A 15,232-nucleotide genomic window follows, 5' to 3' on the forward strand; every position below is an offset into this window, starting at 1 on the left:
CCTCTGAGCGGAAGAGAGCCATCAGTTCGGTGTGCAGCTACATCGTGTACCAGTGCAGCCGCCCGGCCCCGCTCCACTCCCGCGACCTTCACTCCATGATAGTCGCGGCTTTCCAGTGCCTCTGCGTCTGGCTCACTGAGCACCCGGACATGCTGGATGAGAAGGTACAAGCCTATGGTGTGCATATCTCTAGCCTGTCTGTTCTTGATACTCTCATGTGGATTTTTTAGTTTCCAGAAGTATACTAGGAATTTCAAAACCACGTTCTGTGCAAAATAGTTTTCAATTTTGATTTCTGCTCTTTAGTCAACAGGAATGGGTTTGGCTTTCAAATTACCTTTTTTATTTCTAGGCATGTCTTGATCTTTCTTCTTGCTTTTTGAAGCTGGAAAAAGAGAGAATAAAAAACCTAAAAAAACCCCAAACAAACAACACCCCCCAACCTAGAAACTAAAAAGAGAAATATAGGAATTAATGGTGTGCATTCAGAGTAGCTACCTGCTGCAGATAACCTTCACTAAAAGCCATGTCTCATCCCATTTCTTAGCTTTGACCCAACTAAAGCATCTTCTACACTTGTTAGAACTCCTTTGATACTACTATTCTGATAATCATAATGTGTTTCACCAAGAAAACATCTTTGTAGAAACTGAGTAAGGCATAGCTCAATCCAAGATGGAATTTGCTTGGGAAGCTTGAGAAGAGCAGGAAGTGAAAGTTGTATGTTTCCAACAGCCTTCTGTCCTGCTGTGGAAAAAAAATAATAAAGTTTGAAAGAAATTTCTTTGTTGGTCTCTTTGCAGAGTCAGCTCAGTGATCTTGCTAGATTTTTACACTTAGTTTATATTGGTATGTATTCTATAACACTTTGATAGTTTTATGTAGGACATATACTTTATATATCTTTATATTTTGTTTATATATTCTGTAGCATGTGTAAAATATGTATATTTTTAAAAATGAGAATTGAAAACCCATGAGCAGGACAACAAATAAATATGCTTTCTGTAGGCACTTTAGGTTGCTGGCATTGCAGTAGGTGACTAGGACAGGATGTGGTACAGCATGGGGTTATTCAGTTGCATTTAAAAGCTTTATTTCCTTTCATCAAGTTACTTATTTTAACTATCACTGCATATTGACATAATGTTACATACTGTGTGTAGTATATTCTGGATACTTAGTAGCTCATTCCTGAGTTGTCATAGTCAGATTTTGTTGCATTTGCAAGTATTAGAATGGCAGTTTTCCCAGTGCTTCACCTTAGATTTGCTTTACATTTCACCTGCTATTTTACTCGCCAATGCTGTAAACTCTTCTCTAATTCTTCATGGACAGTCTTTGTATCTCGACACTGGTTAATTCTGCTCCGTCAGAAAGCTTAAATCTTCTTCTTCACCTCTTTTTACTACATCAGTTTTGAATACAAGGAAGGATACAGGCCAAAGCGCAGAACGCTGCCTGGTTTCTGATGGTAAAAACTGACCACTTCCTTGTGCTCAGATTTTAGGTAGTTACTGATTCATGACAGTGCTTTCCTTGTTCTGTAGCTCAAGCCATGAGATTTGAACCTTTGCTGTAGCAATCCAAATATTTTCAGCAAACGGCTTTGTGATGAGCAACACTTGAGTCATACCTGCAGTTCTGCTGAGTGCCGGCATCTCCTGCAGTTGATCTATTGAAGTTTTGCTGTGTCCTTTTAGAATATTGTTATTGTTCTTTTGCTGAGTTAGATCCCATGATATGTCTTGTGAAAGCTGTTGACAATTGAAAGGTTGGGAAGAGGATGTAGTGAAATTTTCCAGATGAGTTCATTCTTGATGTGCTTAGAACTTAATCAGAAGTTCTGCAGAGAGCCTCAGAAATGTATTTATTATCTCTTCAGTATGTTTCAGTTTTTCAGTTGCGCTCTTAATAATCCTCTTGGCAATATTGTACATATGTAATGGAATATATTTGTGTATATATTCATTCAGAGCACTTTCTACCATTAGTATACAAACATAACTAGATGTATGTAAATACTCTTACAGCAAATGTGATCTTATTCCAACACTGTCTGTTAGAATAATCTTCTGCCTTTATTTCTGAGTTCATATTACCAGCAGTACTTTATTTTAATAGATGGTATATCCCTGTTTCACGGAGGTCTTGGAGACGTATGTGAGAGTGCTTCTGCTTTAAGATGGTTCCTGTTGTGTTTTAGGATTGTTTAAAAGAGGTACTGGAGATTGTGGAGCTGGGCATTTCAGGAAGTAAATCCAAAAACAGTGAACAAGAAGTCAAGTACAAAGGAGATAAGGAGCCAAACCCCGCATCCATGAGAGTGAAGGATGCTGCTGAAGCTACGCTAACGTGGTATGTAATTTGTCAGAGCATGTTTACTGTTCAGTGCTGCCTTGTCTGAGAGTGTTATAATGAGGAGTTCCCAGCTGGTGAGATCTCTGATGTAGCAAGAGCATTTGAACAATGAGCCAGAAGCTCCCTCTGTTTTGCCCTTTGGGCAGAGTTGTTCTGTGCTCTGCCTTAGTTGGCTTCCTCCTCCTGTTACAGGTGTTCAACAGGAAAAAGATCCCTGCAATTGCTATCTTCCTTTCCTGACTGTTCTCTTCCTTGGAGAGCAAAACTCCTTCCTTCCTGCAGCCTATGGTGTTCTGTTCTCAGCCAGTCCTCTCTGCAGACAGCAATTCCCTCTCTCCCACTTGACCTAACAGTCCTGTCTTTCCACTCCTCCTTCTCTTTCTCCACCTGATAAATGTCATCCCCACACTGATTGGGAAAGTGATAGACGCTGTCCCATGTGTAAGGCAGCAGGGAATAGCACATGCAGCAGATGTAAGCTGGTTCAGGAAGGGATATTAGTCTGCCCACAGCACTGGGCTTGCTTAATATATTTGAGAGGATCTGTTGGAAATGCAGTAATAGATAATGTGTGGGCTGGAGAGGGGAAGCACAGAGAGGAAAGTTGGGATTTGCTCCAGAGAAGTTGAAAAGCACCGTTTTACTGGATAGCATGATGATAGACAGGACAGATTGAGGATGGGTAGGATAAGTATGTGTTGCAAAAGGCAGTAGCTGTTTTCTTGCTCTGCTTTGCCATAAAATGATGATAAACTTTACTCTTGGAAATTACGTAGTTCTTTTACTAAAGTAAAAACAAGCACTCATCAGAACTTGTGGGCAACTTTGCTTGCATAGAAGTGCCTCTCCATTTAGAGAAATGAAACTATCTATTCTCAGTATGAAGTGGAAAAGTGTGTGAGGTGGACTTCAGTAAACTTGCTTTTTGTCTGGGTCATGGTGTTAAGAGTAAAGTCCTGAGGTAGATGATAGGATCTCCAGCCTTACACTGGACAACTCTCATTATTGGTTCCTGCCATAGAAATTTTCTGTTTCTAATAGTATTCCTCCTAGGTTTTCATGTATGTTTTTGTGAAGTTACTGATTCTGTTTTCAAACAAGCTGATGGGAGAGGGCAGGTTTACCCTGGCGGGGCAACTGCTGTGTCAAGATACAAACGAATATGAGTGAAGGCCTGTGCCATGGTGGAACTGTTTGTCTTCTTAATCTGTCGTAACTCTTCACTTTATTTCTCACTTGCAGTATTATGCAGTTACTTGGAGCATTTCCTTCTCCCAGTGGCCCTGCTTCTCCTTGCAGCTTGGTGAATGAAACCACATTAATTAAATACTCTCGTCTACCCACCATAAACAAGCATAGCTTCCGATACTTTGTGCTGGATAACAGTGTCATCCTGGCGATGCTGGAGCAGCCTTTAGGGAATGAGCAGAGTAAGTTGGTACTTCCCATTTCCTTCTTCTAGTTAAAACTGTACAGAGCTGCAAAACGAGGGTGGTTCATCAAGTATCTCTCTTGCATTTTAGGGACTTTACCTTTTCTGTGGGTGTACGATTGAGCGGAGTGTTGTTCTGGGATGAAGTGGTGGGAAGAACTTTAATGCCACCAATAGTTGAGCATGTACAAGCCCATCCAAATTATTCATGCAGATGTCTGTGCCTTTCACCCAGTTAGATCAGATACTTGCAGCTGACTGACATCTAAATTATTGCTGATGGTCTAAAGCGATAGCATTACAGTTTGAAAACATCCTTGTTCATGAAAGAATGAAAATATAAAGAGTATAGGAGGCTTGACAGGGAGAAGAGCTCAACGAATGGTTGATGGTGACACCTTTATGTTGCACGGGTGCTTTTACTTGCTTTAGGTCTCCTGTTAACAAATACTTCTGTGGGTTCAAATGGTTTTAGTTGCTTTGGAGCTGTTATAACTTTCCCGTATACCATTCTATTCCATCAATGACACCTACTGTAAAGGAGATCTGTCACAGGATATTAGCTTTCACACATGAACCTAACTCATTTCAGCCTCATGTCCTTTGTCCAACCAGAATTTATATTAAAATCTGGTATTAAATTACATGATGCTTTGAACTGAATAACTGATCCCCCTGTAAGTCTTCGTGTATCATGGCAGTACCTAACAGAATAGATGAAAACTCTCTGATACGCTACCTCAGTTTAAGACCAATGCATGTTAGCTCTGCTGCTCTGCCACGGATACCTTTTCCTTACCTACGGACAGGATGGAGCCTAGATACTAGTCTTAAAAACAGATTGCACAGAACTTCATGAACTGGCTAAGTTACTCTGAGCTGTGGCCCAGAGTGCTTCAGCCTCACTGAGAATCACTAAATAGATCTTGTGGAAAGTGCTGATGCCGGGAGGCATTGCTGCACGTCCACCCATAGTCCGTGTTTGAGCGAGCATGTTCCTGAGTAGAATGAGTTAGAACATCTGAGCAAGTGTTCAAGAACACTAGAACATCTGAGCAATTCTCACTCTGCCCCTGCTAAATTCATTTCTGAAGAATCCTGTAAAGCTATTAGAATCTTGGATTAAATTATCTTTTCTTGCTGTGCATAACTTGCTTACAAATCCCCTTTGAATGACAAGATTAAATGGAGTAATGCGCAAGAGGGACAGGCCACATTTGGGGAAGGCCACAGAAGTGAATGACCGTGAGAAGCTGGTTTGGTTTGTTTCCATGTGTGTTTATGTAGCCATGCTGCACCCTGGATTTCCCATGAAATACTGGGGAAGGAATATATCTCTGCTAGTTACCTGATGGTGTCAATTTGTGGTTTATGTGCACAAAAGATAAATAATTTTAAAAAGAAGAGCTTTAGATGATCCGTCTTCTAAAGTGGCGAATATCAGCGGCCTTTTAAGTCTTGAAGGAAGGCTGAAATCCCTGCAATGTTAAACCATCATTATGCAAGTTGAAAGGCAGTACCTTAGAGATCTGCAGTCCAGCCTCCTGCTCTAAACAAGTTTAATACTGAATTCAGACCAGGACAGAGCAACTTGATATTGTCCAAGTAGGTCTTGAAAACCTCTGAGCACAACTTCTTTTTGTTCTCCCTATTCTTGTGAAAAATATGCCATGATGTGAAGTCAGAATCTTCCTTGTCTTAGTGTGACCATTGTCTCTTGTCCTTCTCCTATACTTACTGCTGCTATTTCATAGAATCACAGACTGATGTGAGTTGGAAGGGACCTTAAAGCTCATCCAGTTCCAACCCCCTGCCATGGGCAGAGACACCTTCCACTAGAGCAGATTGCTTCAAGCCCCTGTGTCCAACCTGGCCTTGAACACTGCCAGGGATGGGGCAGCCACAGCTTCTCTGGGCACCTTGTGCCAGCACCTCACACCCTCACAGGGAAGAGCTTCTTTCTAATAGCTAACCTAAATCTGCTGTCTTTCAGTTTAGAGCCTACAGGCCCTTGTAAAAAGGATTGTATTTTTGTGGGACCTTTCCAGAAGGTCATGGAAGTATCATGGAAACTGTCTCCATATGGTCATTTGATTTATCTAAACATGCAGTGGCTGGACAATCATTGTTCATTCCTGGGGATAATTTGGACAGAAACAGTGATCTTCATGAGTTTGGATGAAAGTTACTTTTAATGATAAACCTGGGCTGGCAACTACTGAACAGACCACGGAGTACAGTAGAAGTTCCCTGCTGCAGAGAGGAGGATCACTTGCTCCTCACCAGGAATTGTCATCAGGGTCAGGGAGGAGTTACCTTGAAAACAAAAACTCTGTCATCATGCTTGCATTTTTGTTCTGGTTAAATTATTGCACAGTGAACTGTTTGCAATTTATGATGATGTATTATTCTCTTAACCCATGTGCTTTGCAGATGATTCTTTCCCCTCTGTCACGGTTTTGATCCGTGGGACATCTGGAAGATTTGCATGGGCCCAGCAACTCTGTCTGTTACCAAGAGGAGCTAAAGCAAATCAAAAGGTCTCTATCAAAGCCCGTAAAGAAATCTTTAACTTAGAGATGTTCAGCAGAAATTCCACTAATGTGAGACAGCCCCACAGAGCTGGTGATTATACATTAAGGCTGAGCCACGGGGCCTTTAGCTGTAGGTAATGTGACACATCTCTGGTGACTCTTTACAACTTGTGATTAATATTAAATACAGGCTGTGAAAGTGCTGTTGCCTCTAGACTTGTTTAAGAGGGAGGGGACATTCTCCGTGTTTTTTCTGAAAGCATCTTCTGAGGTGATGGGGCAATGGACAGTGTGTTTAGTGTGTAAGCATGAGTGTTGATGCTGATTTTAGGATGTCAGGCAAAGCCCTTGCAGCAGAGGAAGCAAAGTCAAGAGGTGTAGGATGAGATGCTGCAGAGAGAACAGCTATTCAAGCTTAAAAGCCCAATGTTGCAAAGGTGGCTGCAAACCTGCTGCGTAAAGCAATTATCTCAATGAAGTCTGGAATGGCTCTAGAGAGGAATAGTGGAGGAGAAATTCCCCAATCTCATTGTACAGTAAAATCTCTCATTGCAGTTGTCTAGTGGAGCATGTCCTTCTGTTGGTAACATTTCTGTCTGTGAACTGCTCCAAATCTTCAAACTCTTCACATGCCTCTCAGTAAAATAAAGGAAATAATAATGTAGCTGAAATCAGGGCCCATCAGTCTCAGCTGTCATGTAGTTGAATCTGGTCTCTGGAGAGCAGCCTTCAGGAGGACTCTCCACATGATGCCTTTGGAGCTGTGCTGTCACTGAAGCTGAGCCATTTCACCGGATAGTGTCAGTCCGAGTGTGTGACCTCCCACACCACAGGAGAAGTCATGTCCTGGCTGATGGCCTCCTTACCAGTTCTAAGGAAACTTTTCCACCCTGAAGTTATTCTCTAACTTTTCATGGTAACAGTTTTGCCCTTTCGAAGCGTAACTGGTAGTAAATAAATTCATAAAGCAGCTTGCAAGATGTAATTAAAGGTCTTATTTGCTTGGACCTTGTGCACCTAGATCTTTCGTTGGTAACTTCAAGTTCTGAATTGCACACTAACAGTTTAGAATATAACATAGCAGCAATGTCAGAATTACATTATGATATGTTATGCAAGCCCTTTTTATATTCTGGCAGTGCATCTCCCTCCTGACTCACAGCGTTGCTGCTGTTCTCTTCCAGGACTTCTCAGTTTGACTTGCTGTGATCATCATAGTTAGCAGGGTTTAAGTGGAGGCTTCTCAAACAGTTGGTAGATTTCACTCAATAGTTATAATGGGCTGAAAATAAGATGTTGCCATGTAAACTTGCCATTTTTATTGGGATTTGCAGCTGCTCAGAGGTTAGGTAGTAAGCAGGGTTCATAGATTCCAGGAATGCAGCCACCAAAATGGGCAGAACTGTGTCTCTTTGAAAATTTACAGCCATGTCTTTAATACAAGTCTGTAAGTTTACTCAACGTTTTTTAATGATACCTTTCTCTAATGTGTTAGTATGCTTCTGGTAGTGAGGTGGGAGGGAATGTTTTCCATCCATTACAATAAAGTATTGACTTGTGGTATGATGCCTTCAGTGTAAAAACTCTCCCCCTTTTTGTCAGACTTTTGTACCAGAACCTCGACCAGCTCCTAAAAATGATGTTGGGTTGAAGTACAGTGTGAAGCACCGTCCTTTTCCTGAAGAAGTGGATAAGATCCCATTTGTGAAAGCTGACTTGAGCATTCCTGATTTACATGAAATTGTGAATGAGGAAGTAAGTCATTCTTAATCTCTGATTTAATTTTGTACTTGGGGTTTTTTTTGTCTGTTCATGAATCCTACACTAATGTCTTACTGTAAATAGTTTTACTCTTTAGCTTGACTAATGTAATATTAATGGAATAATAATTCTGCAAACTAATGAAATCTATGCATTTCTCCAGGCAGGTGACAGTGCCTTGGATGTGTTTTTGGGAGGCACTGCTCAGTGTATCTTACTACTGATCCTAATATCCTGGTTTTACTGGGAAACAATGATTTGGATTTTGTTGCCTCTTCTGGGGAAATGGAAAGGGCTTTTTTGAGATCCTGGGAGGAAAGAGAGTGTGTGTCTCAAAAATAAAGCATCACAGTGCCAAATGTGTTTTAGTTTCTGTTCACTTAAAAGGGAGAAGCTCTAGCTGATATTGGACATGTCAAGTTGCAGCAGTTGTCCCATGCAAACAGAGTGTTTAAATGTTCACTTTGTAACATGGCAAGGTCTTACTGTTAGAGCTGTAGTAAACATTATGCTAGTGGAGTTGCAGCTGCTGATGTACTGAGGCCTTACAGCTTTCCTGAGTGATGGAGCTGTTGTGTTAGTGGGTCTCAGTGATCTTGCTGGAATCAGCATTTCACACCATGTTTTTCAGCTCGAAGAGCGACACGAGAAGCTGAGGAATGGCATGGCCCAGCAGATCGTTTTTGAGACTTCCATAGATCAGAAGAGTGAAGAGGAGTGGCGGAAGAAGAGCTTCCCTGATCCAGTCACGGAGTGTAAGCCCCCGCCACCGGCACAGGAGTTCCAGACAGCACGTCTCTTCCTCTCTCACTTCGGGTTTCTCTCACTAGAGGCTTTAAAGGTGACCTGATACTTCTTAGTGTTGTGCAAATGCACTAAGTACATGAGCTGTTCCATTCCTATGCTCATGCTTTAAATCATTCCATCAGATTGAATTAGGTTTTCGGTTGGTACTTTAAGAGTTTCTGAAATACAACTGCCTTAGAAGTTCTGCTCCAGAGATGATAGTGTTGAAATGGTTTAATCATACATAAACACTTGGGAGTGCGTATAGGTTGTAGAGCTTTCTTTAAAAGTTAAAATAACAGTTTGTAGAGGTGAGTCATATTCTTCATTTTAAATTCTGCCTCTTATATGTGGATTCTCCCTTTTATTTGTTGCATTTTCTTCCAGAAAACCATCAACGAAAGTAGACAATGAAGCTTTTCCAAAAATTATGTCTAAAAGTGCTTAGTATTTTACAGATTTTTTGGTATATAAGTTAATAAATACGAAACTACATGTTTAATATTTACACAGGACTGTGTGTAATTGTGATATTTTGAAGGTATCTACTGCTTCTGTTGTGGGAGCTAGCACTCCTTTTGAGCAAAATGTTATGTGTTTCACTGGCAAAATACCATTTTTATTTAATGGGGAGAGTGGTATGCAACAAACTGTAAAAATATGCTTGCTGTTACTCATTTACAGGAGCAGAATTATAATGCATCAGAACTTTTGCTCTTAAAAGGGAAATTGTCTTTTTATATTTTAATGGATTATTATAGAAGCTATAAAGAACTTTTTCAGTTAGTAAAGATGGTTTTGTAAGCTGTTGAACTCTGTCTGTTGGGTAGGAACCTGCTAACAGTCGTCTACCTCCTCACCTGATTGCACTTGACTCAGCTCTTCCTGGGTTTTTTGATGACCTTGGCTACTTGGATTTACTACCATGTCGTCCTTTTGATACCGTTTTCATTTTCTATATGAAGGCAGGCCAGAAAACAAGCCAGGAGGTAAGTGAAAGCATAGAGTGCCAACTAGCCTGTATTGTCTTGTTTCTAGTATTCCTCAAGTTCTGCTAATGGCTAGAGTGGAATATCAGACCCAGGGGTTCTGGGCACTGTGTTTAGTTAGTGTGAGCTATAACAAGTCACTGTGTACCTCCTTCATCTGTAGGTTAAGGTATGTTACCCACATCTAGGATTGTGGTAACATCTCTTTTATATAATTAAAAAGGTGTATAAAATACATATTTAATATATTAAAATGTTCATAGTATTTTTATCTGTTCTATCCTTGTTGTCATTATTTGTAGAGTTCAATGATTCATGTCAGAAATTCATTTCAAATTGGCTCAGCTTGCAGGGCAGGTTGCGGTTCGTTCCCAGCAATGTGCAGTGTCCTGGTAGTTCAGTTTGATTCTAATGTTAAACACTTGTTAAAGGAATGAAAAGCTTTCTGCAAGTAAAAGAGTACAGCTGCTTTGCAAGTCTTTACATTACACTATTTACATTCCAGTGTAATTAGGTTAATCAGGTTGATTTGTGCAAACCTAAATAGTCACTTCTTTAGACTGTGACCTAGAAACTTCCTAAGACAGCTTAGGAGCTCATCAGAAAAGGCTGTTTCTATAGTACCTTCTCCTCATTCCATTCATAATTCTCATAGTAAAGAGTAGGAACACAGCTTCCACAATAAATTACTGTGCCATCTCTCTGTGAATGTACAGTTGACAGAACATTGTAGCATCTTCTGCTTCTGTGTGGAATACACTAGTTCTTGAAACCAGGATCATGCTGTTAGTGAGTTTTCAAATTGAAGGTCTGAGTAGCCGGTACACAGTCTTTCCATCTCCAAAGTCAGCTACAAAACAAGGTATATAAGGTTTGCCTTCCAGCAAACATGTGCTCTTGCTGAGCTGGCAGAATGCCTTTTTCCCATCTGATGCTTATATGCTATTATGGATTTAGACAGATGTGATTGCTTAGTCCTGCAGAACTTTGGAAAGTCAGCTTTTGGAAACCCAATTAGCATGGAGTTTGCCATGTAGATTTAAGAATATTTTGTGTTTGGGACATACTTAGACACAGTATGAAGAAGCCACTCTTGCTTCAAGATCCCTGGACATGTTGCTGTGATTTTCTAAGCCTTTCAGGCTGTGCAAGGTCGCAGTGGTAGTCAAGCTAAGGTTCTTGTCTCTATGCATCAGAGCTGAGTGAGATACTGATAGTGCTCCCATCCTTGTGAAGACCTGTGGTTTATTTCTGTCCTGCTTTGTTTTCGATATTGACAATCAAGGGAGGAGGAGATCAAAGCCAGTTGTGACATGGTTTGTGCTTCTAGCAGGGCTGCCTGCCTGGTCCTACTCAGCTGTCTCTGTGTGTGAGTTCATGCCACTTCAGCTCAGGACTTCATTCTGTTCTGAGGTGACCCGCTGTCCTTTCACAAGGAGTGGTGTCAGCTGTGTTTTATCTGATGCTGCACAGCTTGGAATAGTGGCATCTAGCCTGCTATTGCAGTAGTTCCAAATACTTTTCTGTGGTGGTAGGTTTTTACACTTGAGAAGAGTCTCATGGTGTTTATTTATACAGGGAAGTGAAACTGCCTGTACACTTTTTACATCATTTTACTTCACATAATTAAATGTCATTTGAAAAGCCCCCTTGTCCTTGCTTTACTGTAAATTCTTTTTTTTGAATGGGCTTAGATATAAAACCATACAGTTGTATAAAGCCTGAGCTTGCCTTTTTTCTGAAATTGCCTTCTAAACTGCATTTAGCTATGCTTCAGAATGAATTGAGATGCAGCTTCAATGTGCTTAGTAATGAGAATAATAGTAATATTTCAATGCAGTATGTCTAGCCACTGCTGAATACTGTACGGTGCACTAGGGTGCAATGCCAGGACTGTGTGGATGGACAAACCAAGATCAGAGATGCTCTTGCCAAGAACAGATTCTCACATGGCCCAGATGGGATGGATGCGTTGCACAGCATTGTCTATTTCACAGATCACAGTGGTTCTGGTAGACCAAATCACAAACCATCCCTGTTTCCCTGTGTGCCATTTGGTGAAGGTCTCAACCTAGTCACAGTGGAGAAAAATTACCTTTGGATGTGGAAACATCCCAGATCTTTGTAAGAAGTAGGATTAAGGTTTAAAGTGAACAGCACAGTGTGACATTTGATTAAAGTGCTTGCTTGATCCTGCTGATAATTGTTTCACAAAATCAGTTTTGTAACTTAACGTACTGTGAGGCCCACAGTCTGAATTGCTGTGTGTCATGTGCAGTGAGTAGTGATAAAATACCTTTCTCCTCAAATTTCCCCTCAGTTTAGTAGTGAAAATTGACCAGAAAATTCTCATGTGACATTTGGTACTAATGCAGATTCTGTGCTGAACAGTTTTGTGGCTTATCCCTAATGAGTGGATGAATCTCAAAATTGCCATTTCTAGCAGTTCCATTAACCATTTTACAGGCTTTGGCAGTGGTGGCAGAGAGACAAGCTGATTGAACAGGACATTGCCAGGCAGGATGGGAGGATGCTGAGCAGCAGGGAGTAGTGTCCATGTAGAAAGTCTGGGATTTCAGGCTTGCTGAATAGCTGTATTTTGGCAAAACCATGTTGGTGGTATTAGATCTTAATTTAAAAGTGGTTGTGGGGGGAGAGAGCTGCTTCCTGGAGTCTCCTGTATTTACCACGGTGCTGCTGGTTGTTTCAGATCCTGAAGAACATGGAGTCTTCCAGAATTGTTCAGCCACACTTCCTAGAGTTCTTGCTGTCTCTTGGCTGGTCTGTTGATGTGGGGAAGCACCCTGGGTGGACTGGCCATGTCTCAACAAGCTGGTCAATCAATAGCTGCAGTGATGAAGAGGGATCTGAACAAGGTAGGACATAGTAGATGGTGTAACATTACATTAAGATGTTTATGCTCCTTTAGGAGACAATTAATTTAGAATTTCTTGCTGCTGGACACCTATCTAAGCACTTGCATATTTTTTTTTCAGATAGATGCCAGTGTTTACTAGAAAGGAATGTGTAAATATTTGATTAAGCTTCAAGTCAAAGTGAGCAAAAAAAATCTGTCTGTTACTGGGAGGAAATAGCCTCAGCAAGAAATATCTCTGTGCTATGTTTTTAGCAGACTTGATGAGTCTTTAATATGTTGTCCAAAAGCAGTATTCGGGTGAAGTCAGATACAGATTGTGCTGCATATTGGCAAGTAGACTTGAAATGTTGTGTGATTTTTAGTGTTCTGTAAGTAGATTAAAATAAGATGTAGCCTAATAAGTTAGCTTTGTAATCATGCTTGCTAGGAAGTAATGAAAATGAGCTGCTGTTTGTAGGTCACAGTGGTTGGAGCCCACACACAGCTCTTCTGTCCTGCTTAATTTACTCTGCTTTTTTCCACTAGAGCAACTCCTCCTCTGGGCTTGTCATATACTACCTCTCCCCATTCTGTCAACCAAAATGATCCTCAGGGTGGTGAATTGCTATCCCAGGGTGGTGAACTGGAGGTTGAGTTAGTTTCTACCTGAACAACTTAATTGGATCACCTGAGATAGTGTCTGGGTTGGTTTCAGTGTAGTTCATGGTCACTACTCCAAAGGGCTGGACCCTTTTCTTGATGATCTTCAAAGCCTCAGCCTTCTGCTGTGGGCCACGCAAAGGCTTTGAACAGGCTGGTCCAGCTTGTCCAACGTCTTCGATCTGGCATTTCCACCAGGTACAACACCGTTACTACTGCAGTTGCTTAAGCAGTGCTCTTGCTTTACTTTCCCTTCTTTGTGCCTTAGAAATGCTCTTCACCTGTAACTGACCAACTAAAGGCTTCTCTATTCATTTGTAAAATAAAACTACAAATGACTGAAGGCTTGAAATGTTGGGGAGACGTTAAGAGGCATGGCTTTCCCTGGACAAGTCAGGGGAGGTTACAAATACCCAGGTCTTGGTTTGGTTTTCCTTTGAGGATGGGTTCAGACTGTGCTTTACCTGGAGGCAAAGCCCTCTCCCTTCCCTTTGTGGTTGGCTCTGTCAGTAATGCTGTGTGGAAGGCAGTGCCCAGGTGAGGTAACCTGGTTTGATGTGGGCTTTTTAATTTGGATTATTTTTCAGCCATTTGGCTTAGATCACAGACCACCAAATAGTTGAATTAACTCAACAAATTGGGGGAAGAAGGAACAGAAAAAGCATTCAGGGATGGGAGACAGGGACACTTCTAACCTGGTTCTGCTGTTGGAAAAATCCATGAGTGGAGTCATAGCTTTAGCGAGCAATGCCTAAAAAAATTAAATGGTAGATTTAAAGTAGACTTAGACCAGCTTGTGAAGTTTGCTTGCTTTGTTTTTAATTCCAATCTTTGCTGTGACTAAAGATATATATTTTTAAATGTGTTTTCTCTTTGTGGATGCCTCTGATTTAAAAATCCATTCATGAGTCTCCATCCTGGCTGGTATCAGCAATAGTCTGGCCACACTAGGGCAGTGATTATCCCCTGTACTTGGAACTGGTGAGGCTGTACCTCAAATCCTGTGTTCATTTCTGGACCCCACACTACAAGAAAGACACTGAGGTGCTGGAGCGTGACCAGAGAATGGCAACAAAGCTGGTGAAGGGCCTGGAGCACAAGTCTGATGAGGAATGATTGAAAGAACTGGGGTTGTTTAGTCTGGAGAAAAGGAGGCTCAGGGGAGACCTTGTTGCTCGCTATAACTACCTAAAAGGAGGTTGTCGTTAGATATTCAGTCTCTTCTCCCAATTAACAAGCAATAGGACAAGAGGAAACTCCCTTGGGTTGTGCCAGAGAAGGTTTAGATTTGATATTAGGACGACCCCTGAAAGGGCTGTCAAGCACTGGAACAGGCAGCCCAGGGAAGTGGTGGAGTCACCTTCCCTGGAGGTATTTTAAAGATGTGCAGATGTGGTGCTTAAGGACATGGTTTAGTGGTGGACTCAGCAGCACTGGGTTTACAGTTGGACTCAGTGAACTTAAAGGTCTTTTCCAGCCTAAATGATTCTGTGATTCTAGAATAGCTTCCCATGAGGCATCGTTAAAATCAATTCACAGGCATATGCTTTGGTTTCGTTTCCTTGCTCACTCCCAAAAGCAAAGAAGTTCTTAAACAGTTGGGTTCAGGTTGTGGTGATGCTCCCTCAGGGCTATGGGCTAGAGATGCAGGAATACTTCCCTGACAGTGAAGCATGGCTTGGAGGCTCCTGTGTGCCTCTGGCCACTTCTCTGTCAGCATGCTGAATTTAATTGCTCCATTGGTTTTGCAGAGGCAGCTATCCCAGGAACCCTCTGTAACCTGGAATAGAGAAATAATTCAGTTTAAAGTCCTTGCTAGTCTTTCTGGAGGTGGTCTAGGGACAGCACAGGG

The 15,232-nt window shown here is 41.4% G+C and overlaps 1 protein-coding gene across 2 annotated transcripts in view; it reads left to right on the forward strand.

Annotated features, from left to right (window-relative positions):
* The window catches only part of RALGAPB (Ral GTPase activating protein, beta subunit (non-catalytic)), a 47,423-nt gene that overhangs the window by 25,118 nt on the left and 7,073 nt on the right, over window positions 1–15,232 (forward strand). For both annotated transcript variants that reach the window (XM_010020327.1, XM_010020328.1), the window contains exons 16-23: window positions 1–164; window positions 2,207–2,358; window positions 3,604–3,791; window positions 6,227–6,333; window positions 7,930–8,082; window positions 8,720–8,929; window positions 9,705–9,863; window positions 12,574–12,739. The exon at window positions 1–164 is cut by the window's left edge and continues 52 nt beyond it. In XM_010020327.1, coding sequence (XP_010018629.1) covers window positions 1–164; window positions 2,207–2,358; window positions 3,604–3,791; window positions 6,227–6,333; window positions 7,930–8,082; window positions 8,720–8,929; window positions 9,705–9,863; window positions 12,574–12,739 — 1,299 coding nt within the window. The remainder of the gene's footprint in view (window positions 165–2,206; window positions 2,359–3,603; window positions 3,792–6,226; window positions 6,334–7,929; window positions 8,083–8,719; window positions 8,930–9,704; window positions 9,864–12,573; window positions 12,740–15,232) is intronic.

The sequence above is a fragment of the Nestor notabilis genome, unplaced genomic scaffold, assembly GCF_000696875.1.
Source record: "Nestor notabilis isolate BGI_N333 unplaced genomic scaffold, ASM69687v1 scaffold4678, whole genome shotgun sequence".
Lineage (NCBI taxonomy): Eukaryota > Metazoa > Chordata > Aves > Psittaciformes > Psittacidae > Nestor > Nestor notabilis.